At 53.7% G+C, this 24,526-nt stretch overlaps 3 protein-coding genes across 3 annotated transcripts in view; all 3 read left to right on the plus strand.

The window, feature by feature from the left end:
• Nucleotides 1-2,639: 2,639 nt before the first annotated feature.
• On the plus strand, nt 2,640-4,247 carry ZNF358 (zinc finger protein 358). The gene has a single exon (XM_006877488.1). It carries the CDS (start codon nt 2,640-2,642, stop codon nt 4,245-4,247), a length of 1,608 nt encoding a protein of 535 aa, XP_006877550.1.
• A 1,784-nt stretch (nt 4,248-6,031) lies between these two features.
• On the plus strand, nt 6,032-18,978 carry MCOLN1 (mucolipin 1). Its single transcript, XM_006877481.1, has 14 exons — nt 6,032-6,062; nt 8,421-8,626; nt 9,864-10,031; nt 10,126-10,291; nt 11,212-11,320; nt 11,555-11,651; nt 11,790-11,889; nt 12,162-12,268; nt 12,346-12,495; nt 12,599-12,700; nt 14,035-14,157; nt 14,485-14,700; nt 18,723-18,850; nt 18,942-18,978. Exons 1-14 carry the CDS (start codon nt 6,032-6,034, stop codon nt 18,976-18,978), a joined length of 1,740 nt encoding a protein of 579 aa, XP_006877543.1.
• A 1,770-nt stretch (nt 18,979-20,748) lies between these two features.
• The window catches only part of PNPLA6 (patatin-like phospholipase domain containing 6), a 38,886-nt gene continuing 35,108 nt past the window's right edge, over nt 20,749-24,526 (plus strand). Inside the window, exons 1-6 of the mRNA XM_006877489.1 lie at nt 20,749-20,775; nt 21,101-21,188; nt 21,355-21,437; nt 21,603-21,697; nt 23,245-23,385; nt 23,471-23,658. Of these exons, the coding sequence (XP_006877551.1) occupies nt 20,749-20,775; nt 21,101-21,188; nt 21,355-21,437; nt 21,603-21,697; nt 23,245-23,385; nt 23,471-23,658 (622 nt within the window). The remainder of the gene's footprint in view (nt 20,776-21,100; nt 21,189-21,354; nt 21,438-21,602; nt 21,698-23,244; nt 23,386-23,470; nt 23,659-24,526) is intronic.

The raw sequence follows: 24,526 nt of genomic DNA on the forward strand, positions 1-24,526 counted from the left end.
CGGGGCCAGGGGTGCCGGGTGAGTGTCCCCACGGGCGGGTGGCGGGTGGTGGCCAGGTCAGGGGGCGGGGGTCCAGCGTGGGGCGCGGCCGGGGCGACCTCTAATCGCCCCCCGCCTGGCCGCTGACCCCCGCAGCTGGACGCGGGCTCTGTGGGCAGAGGTGGCGCGACCCGTGGGCCTACCATGCTCTACTCACCGCAGCTGTGTCCTGAGGGGAGGGCCCCACGGGCGGTAGGGGAGCACCCCTCAGCTATGGGGTCCTGAGCTCAAATTGCCCCCTCCTCAGGAAGCAATCCTGAGTCGGCCGGCCCATGACCCAGGAGGGGCCGTAGTTATCCTCCCTCTAGCCAAGGAGTTGGGAGTTAAGGAAGCCCTTTCTCTAGAAGGCAGAATCTGGGGGGTCTACCTGCCCCCAGAAACCCAGAGGGGGCACAGTTATTGTTCCCCCTCCTTCCATGGAGTCAAGCATTCAGGACCCCCTTTTTCCCCTGGGGATGGACAGCTAGAAGCCTACTTGTCCCCCAGGGACCCAGGAAGGGCCCCCAACACTCTCTTTTCCCACCTCTCAGCTCAAAAGATCCAGAGTTTTGGAAGCGCTTTTCCCAGCAGGCAAACTAAATGTCCCCCTGTCCCCAGGAAGCCAGGAGGGGCCCAGATAGTGTTTCCCACCCTCCTAATTCTGGGGTCTGGTGTTGAGAAGAGACCTAGGAATCTCACTCCTTCTCAGTTTGCTGACTTGCTCCTAGTTATTGGTCTGGGGTTCAAGATGTCCCTGGATGCCTAGCAACAACCAATTTGTGGTGGGCCCTCTAACTCCCAGCCATGGAGTAGACAGTCGAAGGCATCTCCTGCTTCCAGGTAATCCTGAGATGTCCCTGCTCCCCAGAAGCAGCAGCTATTGTTTCATCAGTCCTCCACACCCCAGTCATGGGGCTGCAGCTCCCAGTCTGCCATCCAGAACACAGTGTCCCAGTCTGCTTTCCCATGCCCCACCCAGCCCTGGGACCAGTCGCTCAGGAATCTCCCCTGCCTAGGAAGCGGGATCCCTCTAGTCACCTAGGAAGGGACTTAGGTATGATTTCTCCCCACTAGTCCCCGCCCCAGCTAGAAGGAGCCCTAGTGGTGCAACGGTTAAGCACTTGTGGTTCAAACCCACCCCTTAACTCTGCAAAAGACAGACCTGCCAATCTTAATTCTGTAAAGATTGACGCCCTAGAAAACCCTGAGGGGATTGGGGGTGGCACTCTATTTTGTCACATGGGAGTACTATGTGTGGGAATCAATTCCACAGCACCTAACAACAAGGTTTTCTATCTAACTGGGGAAACTGACACCTGTTTCCACCTTCCTGGAGATGAGGTCATGGTGTTTCTCTATCCCCACATAGTAACTGCTCATCCTCACCCTCTAGAAACTGGTGTTCAGAACCTTCCATGAGGGATGGCTGATGTTGATACCTATTCCCTCCCTGAAACCCAGGAGGGGTGCCCAATGTCCCCCACCTCATTCTTATCCCCCAACTGGACACTCCTGAGTTCAGAATGTTTCCTCCCCATGGAAACCCCCAAGTATGGTACCCTCATCTGCTGAGTATCATCAAGCCAGTTCCAATTCATAGCAGCCCTGTATAGGGTTTCCGAGGAGCAGCTGATGGGTTTGAACTACCCACCTTATGGTTAGCAGTCCATTGTTGATCCTACAGCATCACACCAGGACTCCTAACCTCCGCCCCCCAGGGCAGGAAGCCAAGATTGTAGTCAAGAGCAAGTGCCCAGCAAAATCCTGGCACTGCCTTCTTCCCCATGAGGGGACCCAGTGTCTTCCCATTCCCAGTCAAGGGAGTAGGAACCTAGGATTCTCTTCCTCTGCAGGACCAGAGCTACCCACGAAAGGAGCCCAGGATGGAGAGAGGGGCAGAGCCAAGGCGTTGGACATTGGAGTCCCTGAGTGCCAAGTCCCCTGACTTCCATCCAGGTGCCAGCTCTATCGGGTCCTTCTCTCTGTCCTGTGTGGCTGGGGTGGGAGTCTTCCTGAGGTTGGAGACAAGAGTGGGATCTAGGCGTGGCCTGGTTGCCTCTCCCATCAGCGCTCAGGTTCCAGAAGGGAACCTGGGTGAGGCAAACGGTTTTAATTATACAACTAAACTGAAAAGTTGGCATTTTGAACCCACTCAGTGGTGCCTTGGAAGAAAGACCTAGCAACCTGCTTCCAAAAGGTCACAATCTTTTTTTATTTTTTTTTAATGTTTTATTGTGAATTATGTGATAGTTTACATGGAAAAACACTAGTTTTACATTCATCTTATTGTATATCTTTTCTTTGCCATGGTTACTATCCCCTCCATGCATCATCATCAACCAACCAAAAGGTGTACCCTACAAGCTACACACCCCACCTCCCTGGTCATCAGCACACAGCCCCTCTCCCTTTCTGGGTCTAAAGTCCGCAGCTGCTCCATCTCTCTACATCATCGTCTCTGAAAAGGTCACATTAGAACTCTATGGAGTGCACTTCTCCTCAGGGCACATGGGGTCACTGTGAATCAGAGTTACCCTCCAACTCCAGCACCAGCTCCACCCACTCTCTCTCCTCACCCTATAGCTCCTGACGCAGAAGTGGCCGGCACCTCGAAACCGGGCATGCGGCGATCCGTCCTGGTCCCGAACCCTGGTCACAAAGGCCCAAGGCCCGTTTATGAGGAGCTCGACTCTGACTCCGAGGACCTGGATCCCAACCATGAAGATCTAGATCCAGTTTCTGAAGATCCTGAAGATCCAAACACTGTTACCGAAGACGTGGACTCCAGCTATGAAGATTTTGAGCCAGTCTCGGAGGAGCTGGACCCCGAGCCAGCTGCCGAAGCTCCGGGCGCCATCTTGGGGAACCCAGACTCGGAGCCCCAAGATCTTGACCCCATGTCTTCAAGTTTCGATCTCGATCCAGATGTCATCGGCCCTGTCCCCTTGGTTCTCGACCCAAACAGCGACACCCCCGACTTGGACCCCCTTTCCTCCAGCCTCACTGCCACTCCCGAAGTCCTACCCACCAGCCCCACGGTGCTAGCAGCCCCGGCCAGCCCGCCGCGGCCCTTCTCCTGCCCCGATTGTGGGCGCGCCTTCCGCCGCAGCTCAGGGCTGAGCCAGCACCGCCGCACCCACAGCGGGGAGAAGCCCTATCGCTGCCCCGACTGCGGCAAGTCCTTCAGCCATGGCGCCACGCTGGCCCAGCACCGTGGCATCCACACGGGCGCGCGTCCCTACCAGTGTGCGGCCTGCGGCAAGGCCTTCGGCTGGCGCTCCACGCTGCTCAAACACCGCAGCAGCCACAGCGGTGAGAAACCGCACCACTGCCCCGTGTGTGGCAAAGCCTTCGGCCACGGCTCGTTGCTGGCGCAGCACTTGCGCACACACGGCGGCCCACGGCCCCACAAGTGTCCAGTGTGCGCCAAGGGCTTCGGGCAGGGCTCCGCGCTGCTCAAGCACCTACGCACACACACAGGTGAGCGGCCCTACCCGTGCCCACAGTGTGGCAAGGCCTTTGGCCAGAGTTCGGCTCTGCTGCAGCACCAGCGCACGCATACAGCCGAGCGCCCCTATCGCTGCCCGCACTGCGGAAAGGCGTTTGGCCAGAGCTCCAACCTGCAGCACCATCTGCGCATCCACACAGGCGAACGGCCCTACGCCTGCCCGCACTGCTCCAAGGCTTTTGGGCAGAGCTCGGCACTGCTGCAGCACCTCCACGTGCACTCTGGCGAGCGCCCCTATCGCTGCCAGCTCTGTGGCAAGGCCTTCGGCCAGGCCTCCAGCCTTACCAAGCACAAGCGCGTGCATGAGGGTGCAGCGGCAGCGGCGGCTGCGGCTGCCGCCGGCCTGGGCCTGAGCCCTGTACCCATGTTGAGACCCAGTCAAGTCTCCCTTATGGGTCCCGACGCTGCCTCCGTTCTGGCCTCCGGTCTAGGCCTCCGCGCTGGTCCCAGCTCTGGCCTTGGCCCTGACCCTGTCTCTGCACTGGGCTCCCTTCCTAATCCCAACCGCAAACCCAGCCCTGGCTCTCCATCCACCTCCCACCCTGAGCCTGTCCAGTCTTCTGACCCTAAGCCTGATCAGGAGGGCAAACCTGACCTGGCTTCTTCCAGCCCTGACCTCAACTCCTCTTCCATCCACGACACTGTCAACCCAGCCGCCCCTACTGATGAGAGTCCTGTGTGGTCACCGGAGCAAGAGGCTCTGCTGAGTCCCGATGGCTGAAGGGAACACTGGCATCCAGGGATCCTGAGGAAGTTGTGTGTCGTGCAGTTAGTAAAATCCTACCACTGCCTACTGGCTCTGTCGTGGTTCACCTCTTGCTCTTTTGTCCTGATACAAGGTCCCTTCCTCAGGAGATGGACGAATGTGGCCAGGGCCAGCCATTCATGGGGGAATCCCAGTGTCCTGGCTTCCTTTCTGGGTGCTAGAGCCCCATCTGTTCAGCAAGTTCCATCCCACAGATGAATATCCTGCCCCTCAGGCCCAGCCACTCATTCTTTGAGTGACCTGGGACAGGGTCCCCTCCCTTTAGCCTTTCTACGTAGCCACAGCTCCTGTGGCAGCCACTATCACCGGAATGATTTCAATGGTGGATTTTATGGCAAGTCTGCAGCCTGGTAGGTTGATGTGAGACCATGTGGCTAGCTAGCCCTGAACCATTTCTCCTTTAACCTACTTCAAAGGCCACGACTGATTTTAATTCTTGGATGGATTAACTCTTGGAACCCAGGCGACTGATTCTTAATTCTGTTGAGCACTGAGGTCTCAACAGGAAGCAAGATAAATAGCATAGGGAGACAAAATATGTAATGTATGAATCATTACAGGATATCGTATGTTCTAGAAGCAGTGTAACAGGACTTCTCATGAACTGGGAGGACCACCTTTCCAAGCTTTCATACATAACCACTGATTTAGTAACCAGATCTATGTGCCCAGCCTGTGTGATTCCTTTGACTGAGGTTTCTTGCAAATGAGGAAACAGCCATGTAGAGATTAAGGGATTTGTTGAAAGACATAGAGGTTGGTGGTTGGGAGTTCCTAGAATAAAACTGGAATCATCTGCCCTCCAGAGCCTGGGTTCTTAACCAGTGTGGTGCAGGGAAAAAGCATGCAAAGGCCCTGGGGTCCCAAGAGATGAGATGGAAGAGGAGGAGGTGGGAGTAAACCCACAAGGCCTTGGCAGGCTTACAGGGGAAGTTTGGTTGTTACCTAGAGCAATGGGAAACCACTAGCAGCCTAAATTATATTTGAAGTCATTTCTGGCTGCTGGGTGGGAATTGGAGGGGGGGCGGGGCGCAGGAGAGTGGACAGGACTGGGAACCTGTGAATACCAGGGAGGAAGGCTGTTAGAAGGGTCCAGCAGAGGACTACTGGGGCCCTAATCTGGTGGTCAGAGGGGTGGGGATAAACCGTTCTATTTGGGATGTCATTAAGGTATGCAATAGGATTTGCTGATGGTTGGGGCAAGGGGCAAGGAAAAGTTGAAACGATCCACTCCAACCCCTCTTCTGGGAGAAAGTAGGGGACAATCTTGAGATGGACATACAGGTCATCGCCTGATACCACGGAAGGCAAACGGTCAAGCACTGAACAAGGACGTCCCGAAGTTGCCACTGCTCGTGGAACACAACAGAGTCAGGGGTGGCTTCAGAGGTTGCCGAGCAGGGTCACACTGAGAACCAGCCCATCCCCCAGAAAGGAGCCCGCGCGCCCGCCCTGGAATCTTTCGGCCCTCCCACCCTCAGGATACCCTCCAGGCCACGCATGCGTGCGGCCCCAGCAGGGGTCGTCGTGGCGCTGGGGGCGGGATCAGAGCTGGTCATGTGTCCCCGAGGGGGCTCCACAGTCACATGACCGAGGCGCGGGTCAGCTGACTCAGGAAGGTTTGAAGCGGCGCCGGGAGGGAGGGAGGCTGCAGTGACGGCGTCGGGCTCGCGAACCCGGGCTGCCTCGCCCCGCCTGTGGCGTCCCGCGCTCCCCGGCCCGGCCCGACCCGGCCCGGCATGGCGGTTCCCGCGGGCCGGCGCGGCTCAGGTGAGGCGCGGGCAGCACCGCGGGTCCCGAACGCGGGCGGCGGGCGGGCGGCCAGCTCCTCCGACCTTGGAGTGGCGGGACCCCGGCTTCCGTACCTAAGCTCAGAGTTCGGGAACTCAGGCCTCGGACGTCCTGGTTCCCAGCCTTTCCCTTCGGAATCCAGGCTCTGGTGGCTCAGTTTTCCCTGAACTCATACTGGGGACATCAGCTTTGCCCACTTCCCGACTTCTCGTCCTGACCTCAGCAGAAAAACATTCAGTTTCCATAAATTCAGGGAGGGCTGGGGGATAGATTAACTCTTGGAACCCAGGCGACCGATTCTTAATTCTGGCTCTTCAGAACCTTGGAATACCAGTCTCTGACCCCTTCCGACCACAACTCGCAGGAGGGTCGGCCTCCCCTCCTTGAGTTGGAGCGACTGAAAAGTGTTCGGCTGGTAGAGTCTGGGTTGGGCTAGCTGTGATCCCGGCTAGGGAGGCAGGGCCTGTCTGGGTCTGACGTCTCCTCCAGTCCTGTTGTAAACAACAATCGCACCAGCGTCCAAACTCCAGAGAGCCGAGCCCTGCAAGACAGGTTCTGATGGTTCTGGGCAGCGCAGCAGGCCTTAGAAAGATGCAGAGTGTTCCAACGTGGTTGATGGGGATGTGTCAGGAACAATTCCGGGGTGCTCGACAAGCTGTAACCCCAGCCGTTGTGGAAACCTCAGGCCTTGTCAGGATTGAAGGAGAGACAGCCCGCAGAAGGATGACTGAGTTTCAGGGGTGAGCCTCGGGCTCATGTTTTGCTTTTTTTATTTCCATTGTACAGATGGAGAGGCTGAGGTTTGGGGTTAGATGTGCCGGTTTACCCAGCCGGGAAGTGGCAGCCCTGGGACTTGACCCCAGGGCTGTATGTGCTATCCAGGAGCCTGTGTCCTTAAGAAGGAGCCCTCGTGGCACAATGGGTTAAGTGTTGCCCTGCTAACTGCAAGGTTGGCACTTCAAATCCACCAGTTGCTAGGAGGGAGAAAGATGAGGCTATCAGCTCCCAGAAATATTAAAGTCCTGGAAACCCTAGGGAGCAGGTGCAGTCTGTCATATATGGTGAGTATGAATTGGAATTGGCTGCACAGCAGTGGGTTGGGTTTTTTGGCAGTGGGTTGGGTTTTTTTGTCTGTTTAGAATCCTTAATACTGGCGCTGTATTAGCTCATAAGATGGTTGGTTGGTTATGTGCCATGGAGTCGGTTCCGACTCAGCGACCCTGTACAGGGTTTCCGAGGCTGTAAATCTTTACGGGAGCAGAAAGCCTCATCTTTCTCCCACAGAACAGCTGGTAGTTTCGAACTGCTGACCTTGCGGTTCCCAGCCCAATTCGTAACCACTATGCTACCAGAGCTCCTTTCATAAGATAGTAGTTCTAGGATAATGTAATCATACCAACAAGGGCGTTGCTTCCCTTATTCGTTGAAGAAGGTCCCTGGCTTGTGGGACTGGGGCAGTCATCTAGCCAGGTTGGGTCAAGGTGAATGTGAAGGTGAGCCTTTGGGTGTGGGTCCAGAAAAAACTGAATGTTGGCTTGAGCACAGACAGCTCCTAGCTGGAGGCTGGAATCAGGCTAAGCCTGCAGACCTGAGGATCCTGGAGAAATCAATGGAAGGATTCCACAGATCAACTCCTGGGATGCTGATAGAATGTTCTTACATTCTCCCTACCTGTCACCCCACCCCTGTGATCAATGCTTTCTAAGCTTCAAAGTCTCTCCCTGAGAGATGAGATTGTAATTGTTAGGGTTCAGACCCACAGTGACCCTGTGCACAACAGATTGAAACACTGCCCGCTTCTGCGCCATCCTCACACTTGTTAAGCTTGTTTGAGCCCAGGGAGAAGATGATTAGGGCCCCATTTTACAGATGAGGAAGCCGAGACTGGGTGCCCTGGGCCAGGAATCAACTCAGACCTTTTTGAGTTCCAAACCCCAGCTCTTAACGTCTGAGCAGTACGGCTAACCCCTGACACTATCTGTTGCTATTGCGTCGACTCCCAACTCATGACAACTCCACGTGGGTCAGAGGAGAACTGCTCCATAGAGTTTTAAATGGCTGTTTCTTTTTGGGAAGTTGATTACCAGGCCTTTCTTCTGAGGTACCTTTTGGTGGACTTGAGTCCCCAACTGTTTTGTTAGCAGCTGCACACGGTTAACTGTTCATAGCTCTCTGGGATCCAGTACTGCTGCATATACCCCTGAAATGCTGCAGATTCCCCAGTTTTTCTTGGACCTTTCAAAATCTTCCATGGTTAAGAGTGTGGGGCCACCAGGAGAACACAGAGCCTGAGGCAGGTTGGCTCCTGAGCTCCACAGCTCTCTTCCATTCCCACAGAGACTGAGCGATTGCTGACTCGCAGCCCCAGCTATGGGACCCAGGCAGGAGCTTCACCAGCTCTCCCAACCCCCCTGGAAGAAGAGGACCTCCGCCGCCGTCTCAAGTACTTCTTCATGAGTCCTTGTGACAAATTTCGGGCCAAGGGTCGCAAGCCCTTTAAGCTGATGCTGCAGGTGGTGAAGATCGTGGTGGTCACTGTGCAGGTGAGGCTCCACCAAGCAGGGGCCCCAGTGAGCACCATCGGTGGCCACTGCTCTCCTCCAAAGAGATTCTTGGAGGGGGAGCCTAGTCCCAACTCCACAGTGGCATAATAGCAGTGACAGCGGCAGTAATGATCAGGAAGCATGTGTCTACGCTCACATCTGTACGTGCAGCACATCTGTATGACAGCTGCTCTCAGCCTTGTTTCATACATGAGGTGATGGAGTCTCAGAGAGGCTCAAGGACTTGTTCTATGTAACACAACAAGTGAACCTGGAGAACTGGGATTTGAACTCAGGCCTCATGATACAATGTTGACACTTCAAGAAATCTCAACCAGTGACTGAGCAGACTGTGGGTGCCAGGTTTTGTGAACCCCAAGATAAATCAGACACAGCCCCGGCTTTAAGAAGCTTCAATCTAGAGTGGGGACTCTGGGCACATTTAAAAAAAAGAGTTGCCACCAAACTGATTTGAACTCATGGCTACCCCATGAGTGTCCGAGTAGCACTGGACTCCATAGGATTTTCATTGGCTAATTTATCTCAAACTAGATTGCTAAGCTTGCCTGCTGAGTGGACTTGAGCCTCTGGCTGTTCAGTCAGCAGCCAAGTGTGTTAACCATTTGCACCCCCCGGGGACTCCTGGCGTGTTAGTGTACCCTCTAGCCACCCCCTGTACATCTGGCAAAGAGACTCATAATTGCTACCTAGCCCATCAGTTTGCAGTTCGTGTACTTATTTAAGCTTCTGGTGGACATTAGCTGCTATTGTCTTAGGATCCCTGGTGGTACAGTGCTTAAGCATTTGACTGCTAACCAAAAGATCGGCGGTTCAAACCCACCCAACAGCTATGCCTGAGACAGGCCTGGCCTTCTGGTCCCGTAGCAATGGTAGCCAAGAAAACCCTGTAAGGCAGCAGCTCTGCCCTTCACGGGGCGTCACCCTCGGTGCTGGGGTCAGATATTTGAGTGCCCATTCTGTGCCGTACATGGGGGAGTAATGGGGTGGGCTGAGCAGACAGGGTCTGTACCCTCAGGGAGTTTAGGGCTGGGAAGGGGGATGAGGGGAAGTCAGGTCTTAACCAAGTAACCACACACAGAACTGCAAGGGGCGCCCGTGTGTTCTGGCCCGCCGCAGTGGGCGTCCCTAGGACCTGCTCTTCCCTAGTCCTCCATCCTCTGCTACTGCCCTGAGGGAGGTCCTGCCCGTGGGTCTTGAATCCCTGCCCTCCTGCCAGCTCATCCTGTTCGGGCTCAGCAACCACTTGGCAGTGACGTTCCGGGAGGAAAACACCGTTGCCTTTAGGCACCTCTTCCTACTGGGCTACTCGGATGGGGCAGATGACACCTTCGCGGCCTACACTCGAGAACAGCTCTACCAGGCCATCTTCCATGCCGTGGACCAGGTGCCAGTGGGCAGAGGGGATGATGCATAAGTGGGCTCGAGGCCGGAGAGTGGGTGCGGTGTAACTAACGGAGCCCCTGCTTCTCTGCTCACAGTACCTGATGCTCCCTGATGTCTCGCTGGGCCGCTACGCATACGTGCGGGGCGGAGGCGGCCCTGGGGCAAATGGCTCAGCACTGGCCCTCTGCCAGCACTACTATCGCCATGGCCATGTGGACCCAGCCAATGACACCTTCGACATTGACCCAGTGGTCATCACTGGTGAGTCAGCTAGTCAGTGTTTAGCTGTCGAGAGCCCAGGCAGCTAGGATTGCAAACCTTGCTTTGTGTGGTCCTCATTTCAAAGCTTGTCATATACACAAGTGCACAATGCTCAGCGTAATGCCAGACACATGGAGACCTCTAGTGGTTCTTCATTAAGTTCATTTTTATTATGTTTGTAGTTTTTATTATGTTCATTTTTATTGTTGTTGAGACCAATACCCATTCAGCAATTTCTCCACGTGAAAGTCAGTGACGGTGATGATATTTTCCGGGTTGGGTCACCATTTTCACCCTCGTTTTTGGAGCCGTTCCTCCTCCATTCACAAACTCACTACCCTGAGATTCCGATCTGATCTGTGCAGTTGTCACTTTAAGCTTCTGCATCTTAAAGGAGCGTAATACTTATTCCTTCCTAATGAAACTCAACTCTGGTTTGCTTTAAAGAAGATGTTGGGATATTTTGGTTTAAGGTTCAGTGATGCTCTTAGGGTCCTAGTTTCAGGAATTCATCCATCCTCTGTTACTCTAGAAAGTCCAGATTCCCCGAGGATTTGAAATTCCGTTCTGCATTTCCCCCCTCTCAATCAGGATTCTCCTATGGAATCTTTGATCAGAACCTTCAGTAACGGTCACTGGGCACCATCCAGTCTGGGTTCCTGGCACGTAGCCACAGATTCCCTCCTCCTCCTCTTCCTGACTCTCCTACTAGCTGTCATTTTTAAATAATATGAACTCACGACATGTTTGGGATCCCACTGAGGGCTTGACCAGGGTCTCAGTGGGTCAAGAGGACAGCCCAGTGGCTGGTCACTGGGAGAACCACCAAGCAAACAAGTGTTGCAATAAGAGGAGGGGGCTCCTGGGGGCTCAGGGGAACGAATGCAGCTTGAGGCCCCTCCCTGGCTCCCTATCCTCAGACTGCATCCGAGTGGACCCCCCCGAACGGCCCCCTGTGCCCCCCACTGAGGACCTCACTCTTTCGGACGGCAGCTTCAGTTACAGAAACCTCACGCTCAAGTTTCACAAGTACTGCCTTCTCGGGCTTTTCCTGCAGCGGTGGGGTGGGGAGGGTGGTGGGAACGCCTGAGGGAGGCTCAGCTCCCAGCAGCCACTTCCCCACAAGGGACAGGGGCCCCGGGGGCTCTGCTGACACCTGCCATTTCCACACTTCCTCTGCCAGCTGCAGAGTTGGCCTAGGGTGGGGCGTTGGCAGGCTGGGCCGAGAACCATCTCCCTCACCCGAGCCCCTGCCCCCCCCAGGCTGATCAACGTTACCATCCACTTCCAGCTGAAGACCATCAACCTGCAGAGCCTCATCAACAATGAGATCCCCGACTGTTATACCTTCAGAATCCTGGTGAGCCTGGGGCTGGAGCCTGGTCAGGGGCCACCTGTCAAGGACATTAGGGGGTGACAGGGGCAAGGACTAACAGACCACCCATCGTGGGGCTGGGAGCAAGTTGGGTTTCACTCTGGGCCTGCCCCCACCCTGCAGATCATCTTTGACAACAAGGCGCACAGTGGACGGGTCCCCATCAGCCTAGAGACCCAGGCTCACATCCAGGAGTGTAAGCACCCCAGCGTCTTCGGGCACGGTGAGCCCTCAGCCCAGCCCAGCGCTGACCAGGGTCCCGACCCTCCCAGAGATGCCCTAAGTCTAAGGGGAGCACTGACGGGTCCTGACCAGCCCACGGTGGCCTCAGAGCCTCAGAACCTCGGACCAGCCGTGACTAGGGGCTTTCATCTGCCCAGGGAGGCCCATCAACCTCAATCCAACATTGACCTGGGGCCCAGCCCTGCCCAGAGAGATCCCCAAATCCTCAGGCCAGCTGAGACCCTGGCATTACCTGCTGTCCCCTCCCCACAGGAGACAACAGCTTCCGGCTCCTGTTTGACGTGGTGGTCCTACTCACCTGTGCCTTGTCCTTCCTGCTGTGTGCTCGCTCGCTGCTCCGAGGCTTCCTGCTGCAAAACGTGAGCCCTCCAGGCCCTGGGGGACACAGGGGCCAGGCTGGGCCCCCAACAAGCCCTCATGCCGCCCACTTTCGCAGGAGTTTGTCGGGTTCATGTGGCAGCACCGGGGCCGTGTCATTAGCCTGTGGGAACGACTGGAGTTTGTCAATGGTTGGTACATCCTGCTGGTCACTAGCGATGTGCTCACCATCTCGGGCACCATCATGAAGATTGGTATTGAAGCTAAGGTTGGTCCGTCCAAACCCCTGTTCCCCTGCCCCGCCTGATCACCAGGTCCTGCCTCCTCTCTGGCCGTGGGGCCACACCGGGCTGACATGGCTCATCCCACAGAACCTGGCCAGTTACGACGTCTGCAGCATTCTCCTGGGCACCTCCACACTGCTTGTCTGGGTCGGCGTCATCCGCTATCTGACCTTCTTTCACAAGTACAACGTGAGCCTCACCCAGCCACCCCTGTCCCGCAGCCCCCACATCCCAAAATAAGTCCACCCTCCCCTGGCACACACCGGCTCCCTGCCACACCTGCCACCACACCTGGGCAGGGCCCCCAGGGAGCCACGCGGGGAGGCCTCCGGCTCCATTGCTTACTGCTGCTCACCATGTATTTTATTTTATTTTTCTGTGCGTTTTATTTTTGTTGTTGAAAGTACAACGGCAGAACGTACACCAATTCAGCCATCTCTTCTTGTCCAGTGCAGTGACATTGATAACGTCCTTCGAGTTGTACAATTCTCACCCTCCTTTTCCGAATTGTTCTTCCCCAGTGAACGTGAACTTACTGCTTCCTCAGCTTCCTAGCTAACCTTTGGCGTTAGAAAGCAGGTGGTTCTAAAGAACAGAAATGTATTCGCCCAGTTCGGTAGGCTAGAAGTTTGACTTCGGGCGCCTGCTCTAGGGAAAGATCTCTGTGGACTCCGGCGGAAGGCTCTTGCCGCGGTCTCTCTAGCCCCGGTGTTCCTGTGGTCCCTGGTGATCTCTGCTCGCTGTCTCTGTCTAATCTCTCTTTCTGTCTCAGAAGGGATTGGTTTAGGCCCTCTTTCACTAAATTAAGGTGCTCTGGTAGCGTAGTGGTTACGAATTGGGCTGCTAATCTCATGGTCATCAGTTTGAAACTACCCGCTGTTCCGAGGGAGAAAGATGAGGCTTTCTGCTCCCGTAAAGATTTACAGCCTTGGAAACCTTGTACAGGGTTGCTATGAGTCAGAACTGACTCCACAGCACATAACAACAACAACAATTACTAAATTATTGGCGTTCTGGTGTGGTGCTGTAGGTTAATGCACTGGACTGCAAAGTTAGTTTGAACCGCAAGGTTGATGGTTCAAGCTCATCAACTGCTCCTCAGAAACCTTATACAGGCTTGCTGTAGGTTGGAACCGACTCGACGGCACTTAATAACAACAACAGGCTAAATTGATCTAAGGAATCCTGGCGGCCCTGTAGGATATGCACTTGACTGCTGACGGTAAAGTCAGCAGTTCAGACTACCATCTGCACCTCAGGAGAAAGAGGAGGCTAGAACGTCTATAACAGGGTCTGTGAGTAGGAACTGAGTTGATGGCCCTGGATTTGGTTTGTGTTGGTTTTATACTGGTAGGGCCTCATGAACCTAATGGGAAACCCTAGTCCCAAATGGGGTGCCGTCCATCAAGCCTCACTCACTGAAGTCCACTGCCCCTCCTAAGCTCCCACCAGTTTCATTGGCCTTGGCCAATTGGGTTGTGGCCAGGTCCTTACCCCCCACCCCCACCCCCGTCTCTTTACAGATCCTGATTGCCACGCTGCGGGTGGCACTGCCCAGCGTCATCCGCTTCTGCTGCTGTGTGGCTGTCATCTACCTGGGCTACTGTTTCTGTGGCTGGATCGTGCTGGGACCTTACCACGTGAAGGTAGGCAGGGCCCAGGCTACTGGGAACCCTGGGAGCTCCTCTTCCCGAAGCTCTCTGAGCCCAGTGACCCTGCCAGAGTCAGGGGGTGTGGCCCCACCATGACCCTGGAGCCCTGTCAGAAGTTGTGTTCCCTGTCTGTCCTCTGTGACTTTGTCAAAATTGATGACCTTAGTTTCTGACTCCCACGACAGACATCTCGGCCTTATGGTGCTTCTCTCATTGGCCCTGTGGCTTTGTCAGGGACACAGTGACCCCAGAGGGCCCCGTAGGACGGCTGAGACTCTGCCCACTGTGCCCTCTGACCCCGCATCCCCACTGCCCCACCAGTTCCGTTCGCTGTCCATGGTGTCTGAGTGCCTGTTCTCGCTCATCAATGGTGATGACATGTTCGTGACCTTCGCCGCCATGCAGGCCCAGCAGGGCCGCAGCAGCCTGGTCTGGCTCTTCTCCCAGCTGTACCTTTACTCCTTCATCAGCCTCTTCATCTATATGGTGCTCAGCCTCTTCATCGCACTCATCACCGGCGCCTACGAGACCATCAAGGTCAGCCGCAGCCCCGTGCGCATCCCTACGCCGCCTCCCGGTCTGCTGTGCCCATACACAGCCTCCAACCCGGGCTTCAGGCCCTTAGGACCCGCGGGGGGCATGGTGGGGGGAATAGAGAAGACCTGGGGCAGATGTGGGGGCCTCTCGGTAGGACTTGTGAAGCCAGAGGAAGGGACCCATCAGAATTGGGGACAGCGGGTGGGGCTGAGTGCAGCTGAGTCCCACTGCCGTGTTCTCAGCATCGACTGGGTGGGGCTCAGGAACGGGTGGGGCAGCAGGGGTGTGGGGTTAGCAGGCATAGTCCCAGCAGTCCTCTGGGGTTACCTGAGGTCATCTTTTTTTAATATTCTATTTTGGGTGAAAGTTCACACATTTGATCATTTCTTTGCAAATGGTTTAGTGACCTTAGTGACATTTTTCACTATGTGTCAGCAACATTCTCTTTCACTACCCTGTAGCTGTTTGGAGCACTGTAGTTCCCCTGCCCTCCTTTTCCTCTTTGTTTTAGAGTAGTTGCTGTCGACCTTTTAGTCTCCTACAGACAGTGTTTAGCACAGCAACCTACAGAGCCCTGCATCCGTTTTTGCCAACAGGGAAACTGAGCCCTACAGTTTCATGAACTTGTCCAGGGTCAGCCACAATGACATGGAGTGAGGCTCACCTCACACCAGATTCCAGAAGCCACACTCTTAACCCCTCTGTCGTGTGGGTGGTCTGCTTGCTGAGGGAAAGGCATTTCTCTTGCAGGGGTCAGGGGTCAGAAGCTGAGGAAGAATGGAGGCTGTTTCAGCCCATTAGGGTTAGGTCTGGGAAGGCCTTTATAATTTGCTGTCTAATACTAGACTCCAGCCCTATTTGCCTACTTACATTTTAATTGTAACTACAATAGAATATAGAGTCCTGGTGTGGCACTGTAAGGTAAGCGCTGGACTGCTAACTGCCAGGTTGGCAGTTCAGACCTAACGGCTGTTCCTTGGAAACCCTAAACAGGGTTACTCTGAGTTGGAACTGACTCAACAGCACTTAACACCAACAACAAAATAAATACACTAGATTAGTAGACTAAAGTAAATAACATTGCAAAGACTGGGTATTCCAGAACACTTAACTTTGCTCATGAGAGACCTATATATAGACCAAGAACAGGGGGACACTGATTGGTTTAAAGTCAGGAAAGGTGTGCAACCAGATGTGTGCAACATTCAGTGTCTATGCTGGGCAAATAATCCCTGAAGCTGTACTATATGAAGAAGAATGTGGCGTCAGGATTGGAGAAAGGCTCATTAACAACCTGTGATATGCAGGTGATATAACCTTGCTTGCTGGAATTGAAAAAGACTTAAAGACTTAACTGATGAAGACCAAAGTCTACAACCTACAGTGTGGACTGCACCTCAATGCAACGAAAACAAAGATCATTACAACTGGACCAGTAAATAGGAAGAAAGATTGAAGTTGTCAAAGACTTTTATTTTGATGGGATTCACATTCGACACTCATGGAAGCAGCAGTCAAGAAATAGAACGACATATTGCATTTGGCAAATCTGCTGTACAAGACCTCTTTAAGTGTTCAAGAGCAAAGATACCAGTTTGAGGACTAAAGTGCACCTGACCCAAGCTCTGGTATTTTCATTAGCCTCACATGCATGTGAAAGTTGGACAATAAATCAGGAAAACTGTAAAAGAATTGATGCATTTGGATTAGATTGTTGGAGGAAAATATTAGAAATACCAAATGCATCAATTCTTTTGTTCCTGCAGAACCCCACCATCCATGGCTGGCTTTGGTAGGGCTCCCACCTGGGCCCTAGACTCCTGTACACACAGCATTTCTGTCAGTTTCGGCCTGCTGTGGTCTTTGGAGTCCCTGGATGTCACAAATAGTTAAGTGCTCCACTACCAGCTGATAGGGCCTCAGGGGAAAGCCCTCGTGATGTGCTTCCAAAAGGTCCCAGTCTCAAGAACAAATAAATCTGTGTTGAAAGAAGTACAGCCAGAATGCTCCTTAGAAGCCAGCATGCCAGCTTCATCTCTCCTACTTTGGATGTATTATCAGGAGGGCCCAGTCCCTGGAGAAGGACATCAGGCTTGGTAAAGTGGAGGGTCAGCAAAAAAAGACCCCCAACGAGATGGATTGACACGGGCAGCAGCAGTGGGCTCAAGTGTCCCAACAGTTGGGAGGGTGGTGCCACACCGGGCAGTGTTTAACTGACGTGATAGCATGTAACAACAACAAAGTAGAAACATTTTCTCTATAAAAAGAATTCAGATTGCTACTTACACCCTTCACAGATGAAGTGTCCAAAAGCCAACTGTAACTAAAAAAAATGCCAAACTAATCCAGTGTTCTCAAGTCACCTCCAACTTGTGGTGACTGCCACATGTCAGAGTCGAACTGCTCCAAGGGGTCTCAAGCCTCTGGCCTTTTAGAAACAGATTGCCAGCCTTGTCTTCCGAGGTGCCTCTGGGTGAGTTCAAACCATCAACCTTTCTGCTAGTAGCTGAGCGCTTAACTGTTTGCCCCACCCAGGGACCCCATTGTGTGCATCCTCCAAATATGGTGGCTTTGTGAGTTGCTGTCAAGTTAATCCCAATGCATAGCAACCCATGTGTGCAGAGTAGAACTGCTCCATAAGGTTTTCAAGCTGGTGACCTCTTGGAAGCAGACAGCCAGGCCTTTCTTCCTACTCATGGAAGTGACCAGCATGGCAGGATTCTCACGGCCTTCCCAACGTGGGGGCAAGATTGCAGTACAACCTGCAGCAGATAATTTACAGGGACCGTGCCTGCAACACTAGAAGGCTAGTGGCCTTCGTCTGGAAGCTTTGTTGACACCTGTCCAACATGGGTGACCCTCCTGGTATTGTTAATAGAGATGGCATCGCTTCCAGCATCATAGCAACACTCAAGCCACCACTGTACGACAAACTGACAATGTTCTTAGTCACTGTTTAGTCGGCTGTAACTCGTGGCATCTCCACGTGAGCAAAGTAGAACTGCTCCATGCGTTTTTAAGGCAGTGAGCTTTTGGAAGCAGATTGCTAGTCGTCTGGGTGGGTTTGAGTCACCAGCCTTTTGGGTAGTAGTTGAGCATAACCCGTTGGCGCCACCTAAGGATCTTGCAGTGTGGCCAGTGGTTACCGTATTGGATAGGTAGGTATTTCCAGCTCAGTAAATTCTGTTGGCTGGTATTTTTCTAGATGGGAGAGACAGGAGCCAATGGGAGAGAGCCTCACAGGGAAGGGAAAGTAAAAGTAGATGGCCTGTAATTCAAAAAGGACTCAGAGAGGAGATGGCAGTGCCAGGGGCTGAGACGGTGCAGGCATTCACTTCTAGTGGGGCCGTGTTGCATCCTGGGTTTGCAGACATGTCTCCCCCATGCATGGGGACAGCCTGTCCTTAGTCACACTCTAGTCACCCTGGCCCCCTTGGATCTTGCAGTAGCACTTAGTTGGCCCTTGTGTGTGTGCCCTGGGAGTGTACAAGGCCAGACCCTGCTCCTCCTACCTGTTGTGAGCCAAGCCAGTTCTGGCCACTGGGACCACAGCCTGCTGCTGTTACTTGCCTTTGAGCTGACTTGGACTCCTGGCAACCTTCCCGTGTTACATACAGAGTGGAACTGCACCATAGGCTTCTCGAGACTGGGACCTTTTGGGAGCACATCACGAGGGCTTTTCCCCTGAGGCCCCTCTGGGTGGATTGGAACCGTCAACCTATCAGCTGGTAGTCGAGCACTTAACTATTTGTGACATCCAGGGACTCCACAGGCTACAGCAGAAGGCCGAAACTGACAGAAATGCTGTGTGTACATGAGTCTAAGGCACAGGTGGGAGTCCTACCGAACCCGCCATGGATAGTGGGGTTCTGCAGGAACAACAGGAAGAGGGACAGGCATTACCAGTGCCCAGACGGCTGCGGAGAGAGGAGGGAAGGGCAGATTCGAGGGCCTTAGAGGGCAGGGGCCACTTCCGTGTCCCCTCCCACACTCCCACCGCCACCCCTCGCATCTCTCCTTAGCACCCGGGTGCCGGTGGCGAGCAGAGCGAGCTCCAGTCCTACATCGCCCAGTGCCAGGACAGCCCCACGTCTGGCAAGTTCCGTCGCGGGAGCGGCTCGGCCTGCAGCCTCCTCTGTTGTTGCGGCAGGTGTGCGGTTTGGGACAGGTTGGGGGCCCGGGAAGAGGGGAGGGTGCCTGAAAGAACTGAGCCTGTCCCTCCCTCTTCTCCCCTGCTCCAGGGACGCCACTGAGGAGCATTCGCTGCTGGTGAATTGACTGGGACTACAAGGCCACTGGACTTTAACCCCGGACTTCCGCGGGGTGGGGGGCGGGGGAAGGAGAAGGGAGCCATGCTTATTTATTTTCAGGATTTGCTTTTAAGGACCGGCTCTCTGCTGTGCCAGGGTCTGTCGGGTCCGGACACTGCGGGTGGCGGGGAGGGTGTGGTCAAGTAAACGGGTAAAGAAGAGCGTTGTTTTCGTGTTTGTTTTGTAGCGGGAGGGACATTTCGTTTTGCCAGCTCGCTGCCAGCCCCTTTAAGGCGCCGCCACGCTCAGCATGGTGGGATGCTCACGACCTTCTCAATATGGCGGGTGGAGGGGGCGGGCTTGCGGCACACCCTGCGGCGAATAATTTAAAGGGACCGCGCCTGAGACGCCAGCTGAAGGCTCGGAGTGTTGGCGCAGAGCGGACTCCGGCTGCGGCCCCTGGGTGAGTCCGGGTTTGTATCGGCCTTGCAGGGGTGTCTTCGATGATCGATAGTGAACCCTCGGCTTTTCCACATTTTCTCATTCCTCTCAAGTTCTAGTAGCCCCCAGTAACTTTAAGCTCCCATTCCTATTTTGGGCAGGTGTTTCTGCTTAGATAGGTGTGCCTTGGGGGCTGAAGAGAGACTTAGCCTCCGCCCTCAGGAAGTTTCCCTGCAACGTTTCAAGTATTTCCAGTTATTTTCTTCCAAATTTCTGTTAATACTCTAGTGGTTCCAGAAACTTAGCCCCCCAAAGACGTCCAGTAATATTCCAACATACCTCAATCTCTTCCCGGAGCCCTGTCCCCAGTTCCAAAATCAAACGCTACTGACTCCAGGGGCAAGTCGGTCCAGCCCTTTCCCCACCAGCAGTGGTCTTGTGGTTCTCAATATGTCAGTAATTTCCCAGCGCCCCTCAGTAATTCAGCAACGTTGCCAGCATCATTGCCTGAGATCCCTAACTATTCTGTTGTGGTTGGGTGTCCAGTCAATTTCTAATCATAATGACCCCATGTGTTATAGTAGAACTGCTCTATAGGGTTGTAATCTTCGGGGAAGCAAATCATCAGGTATTGCTCCTTCTGGGCCACTGGATGGCTTCGAACCACCAACATTCAGGTATCAAATGCTTAACTGTTTGTGCCCTTTCCAAACAGTCAAGAATTTGACTGATACCGGAAAAGTTTCCATAAATTAGAAGCGCACCCAGAGTTTTCCAGAACCTCTCTGAGGTCTATAGGAGACCCCCACAATCCTGCGCGCCCCAGCTCCAAGGTACCCTCCACTCCCTGGGAGCAGACTTAAGTAATTAGCCTGACAGCCGGCTAGTGCCCATTTTTCCGGGGGTGGTTCGTCCAATCTTTGCAGGAGGGTCAGTTTGTCTGGACTTAACAACCTCCCAGGGCCAGAGAGGGACCTACCCAGGATGGGCCGGGAGGGAACCTGGGAGTGTATCTGTCCAAATGCCCTTTGGCCCCAGGGTGAGGTTGGACGGGTGGGGCATCTGGGCGGGGCGGTAAGTGGGTTAAGGGAGCCAGCGGCCAAATGACCCCCGTCTCACCCCTTGCCTGAACCCCAACTACGACTGCGTGAGCCACTCTGTCCAGCGTCGCCCCTCTAGCTGTCCCAGCACTACCACCAGGCCTTCCCGCGGATACGCAGGAGGCGGGGCTTCCGGAGGGGTGGGGTGGGGCCAGAGTGACGGACCACTCCAGCTTCTTTTGCTTCTTTGACCCCCTCTCCCTCTCCCTCCCTCCCAGGACTCCCGTCTGCCATTTACAACAAACTTGAAGCACCTGATGGAGGCCCCTCTGCAAACAGGAATGGTGAGGGTTGGGCGTGTACGTAGTCAAGAGAACTACAACTCCCGGAGTGCTCAGCGCTCAGTATTGCGGTCTCGCGAGAACTAGATGGCTTGTATTTAGGCGGAACTGCTCTTCCCGGCTTGCCACACGGGCCACCGAGCCTCAGGAATAAGTCGCGCCCCTGGGGAGGGCGCAGCACCGGGCCATTCCTCAGCTGGAGACACCGAGGCCCGAGATGTCTGCGACCTCCCCGGGGGCGGAGTGCACCTCCCAGGATGTCTCAATCCCCAGGGAGGTTTCCTCGGGGCAGCCATGCGACCCGCAGCCAGTGCCATTTGTCCCTCAGGTGCTGGGAGTGATGATCGGGGCCGGAGTCGCAGTGCTAGTTACGGCGGTGCTCATCCTCCTGTTGGTGCGGAAGCTGCGAGTGCCCAGTGAGCACCTGGAAGGCCCTTTGGGGAGGCTGTCGGGTGGGAGGCAGAAATGCTCGTGTCTCTGGGGCCGTAGAGATGAGATTTGCTGGGGTCTGCAGTCTGCCTCCCCACTTCGAGACACGTAAAGTCTGTGCGGAGCTCAGATCCACTTCCCACCCATCCCCAGAAACCCCAGCCCCGGATGGCCCCCGGTATCGATTCCGGAAGAGGGACAAAGTACTTTTCTATGGCCGGAAGATTATGCGGAAGGTGAGTTCAGGACCCCTGGGGTCACATCACACTGAGGCCCTTTCCGTAGTTGACCTCCCTGTGCACCTTCACCCACTTCATCAAAGCCCCAGGATCTGGTCCCCTTGTCCCTCACAGATTGAACTGACAATTGACCACCCCACCCACCTCCTTTTACCCTCCCAGGTGTCTCAATCCACTTCCTCCTTGGTGGATACCTCTGTCTCCACCTCCCGGCCACGCATGAAGAAGAAACTTAAGATGCTCAACATTGCTAAGAAGTAAGGCTGTGCTGGGGGCCTACGGGTATCAGGCTTTCTGAGTGGTCAGTTCACATCAAAGGGTGTTTTGCATACCTCTGTGGACTTTTCTCTGAGAAGTTATCTCAGAGCACCCCACACCAGTTGAGCTGTCTGAGGTGGAGGGGGGTCTTGTAAAGGGTTCTTTGTGATGTTCCCCTACCACAGGGGAGGAGGAGACTGTCTCAGAGGTCTTCTATGTATCTGTGGTGTCATCTACAAGAAAGCTGCAAAAAGGCCATGGAAAATGTTCAGTATCTTTTCATTCCATTTTAGTATGAGTTCTTTGAAGCCTCATTGGGGTTATCTCAGTCTCTATGACGTGTTGAAGGGGCTACCTCTAGCCACTGCACTCTAGAAGTTGTCACATCAGTGTGCATCAGAAGGCATCTCTTTTCATCACCTACCCTGCAGTTCCTCCCACACTAAGGAGGCGATCTCAGAGGTTTCAGTTCCCCAGGAGCTGTCTCAACCATCTTCTTGTCCCAGAAACATAGGAAGAACATCTCAGGCGTCTCAGTCATCCACAAGAGGTCTCTGAAAAGAACTCTCCCAGGGATCTTTGTAAATTGAGAGCTGGCTCTGGGATCTCTTAACATCATTGAATCTATGAGAAGGTCTATCTTAAGGGTTTTTTTCACATTAGAGGGTCATCCAAAGGTCTCCGTGATCAACAAAGGTGTTATTGTAGGACTTCTAGGTCTTAAGTAGAAAGACTATCTATAGTTTCTTTGTGATGAATTGAAGGACTATATTTCGGGGCAATCTCCAAGGTCTGCACACCCTTGAGGAGCTACACTGATACCTTCGTGACTATTGGATGGCCATCTCAGAGCTCTCTGTGGTCTGAGGAAAAGCTGTCCTGTGCATCTCCCCCACCGGAAATGAGCTATAGCTGGAGCTATCCATGTGGAGCTGTCTTAGGTGTCTGCCCATACTAGAGGGTCTGTCTCTGGAATCTGGTGATCCATGAAAGGGGCTATCTCAACAGTTACTGGGACTTGAGGGGGGAACTCCTGGGTTCGTGATTGGTGTTATCTGGACTCTCCACATCTACTGAGAGTTACCAAGTATCTCCATAACCATCAGAAAGGCAATCTCAAAGTTCTCCAGGGCTTGTGAGGAAGGACTATCTCAGGCATCTAGTCTGTGACCACTGGAAGGGTTATCTCAGGAGTTCCAATCAAAACAGATACTGTTTCCAGGGTCTGCCCCTATCTTAAAAACTAAGTTGGATATCTGCCTCCTTGAGGGTCTTTCTCAGGGACTATGATAAGGGTTCGGCAAACCTTTTCTGCAAAAGACTAGACAGTAAGTATCTTAGGTGTTGCAGACCATTCAGGCTCTGTTGCAAATACTTCAATCACTTGCCGTTAGGGCGCAAGCAGCCGTATGTGATACAAAATTGTGTATGTGTGGCTGAGAGCCAGTAAAATTTGATTTATAAAGATTGGTGGCAGGCCATCGTTTGCTGACCCGTGCTCCATGTGACCCCTCTCTGCCTGTATCCACTCCTCACCTGCTACCAGGATCCTACGCATCCAGAAAGAGGCTCCCACTCTGCAGCGGAAGGAGCCCCCGCCCTCTGTGCTGGAGGCAGACCTGACCGAGGGTGACCTAGCCAACTCTCACCTGCCCTCTGAGGTTCTCTACATGCTAAAGAATGTTCGGTCAGTGCCAGGGCTGGGCGGGACTGTGGCGGACAAGGTGGGGGCCCACCTGACCTCCTGCCTTTCTTGTCCGTCCGCCCTGTAGGGTGTTGGGCCACTTTGAGAAGCCCCTTTTCCTGGAGCTTTGCCGGCACATGGTCTTCCAGCGGCTCAGCCAGGGGGACTACGTCTTACGGCCTGGCCAACCTGACGCCAGCATCTACGTGGTACAAGATGGACTGCTGGAGCTCTGTCTGCCCGGGCCTGTGAGTGGACCACCTGAGGGAGTCCCAGGTGGTGGTGGTGGGGGCGGCCATTGGGTCAGCGGTCTGGTATATTTCCCACACTGATTTATTTTGATTGATTTTTTTCTCCCAAATATATGCAAGAAGGCGTGGAAAGATGGAATGAAAATTTTCCATGAACTTTTTTGAAACTCTCTCATAATTTTTATTTTTCCCACTCTCTCACTCAATTATATTTTAGCAGTTTAGGTTCTCATTAGGTTCTCTTTCTGTTTCTACACAAATATATTCTTCGCAGTGTGTGAGCATTCCCCTTATTCTATTCTGATGGTTCCGTTTCCATTCATCTAGCTTCCCTCCTTCTTTACAGTCTCATTTGAATTTTTTGTTTTTCCTTTTTCATTGTGACTTGGGTGAAAGTTGACAGAGCAAATTGGTTTTCAGTCAGCTCACTCTCTTTTTTTTAAATGTTTTATTGTGAATTATGTGATAGTTTACATGGGGGAACATTAGTTTTACATTCATCCTATCGTATATTGTTTCATTGCCTTGGTTACAATCCGCTTCATGCATCATCTACCAACCAAAGGGTATACTCTTTAAGCCTGCCCCCAATCGTCAGCACACAGCCCCTCTCCCTCTCTGGGTCTAAAATCCCTTCTGCTTCATCACGCCACATCACGTCTCTGCCTCCATCTCAGGCATCCCTGCTTCTCTGGGTAGGGTCTCGCTCTCCACTCTTCTCCCTTGATGGTCCCAGGGACCTCCGCTCCTAAACTGCAAAGTCAATCACTCCCTTCCTTTTGCTACAAAATGTCTACCTTTACATTTCCAACCCTCACAATCAGTCCTGATAACAATTATTTACTATTGTATCACAAGAGACCTATCCACATTTCCTTTCATCAGCCCCGCCT

This window comes from Chrysochloris asiatica, unplaced genomic scaffold (genome assembly GCF_000296735.1).
Source record: "Chrysochloris asiatica unplaced genomic scaffold, ChrAsi1.0 scaffold00514, whole genome shotgun sequence".
Lineage (NCBI taxonomy): Eukaryota > Metazoa > Chordata > Mammalia > Afrosoricida > Chrysochloridae > Chrysochloris > Chrysochloris asiatica.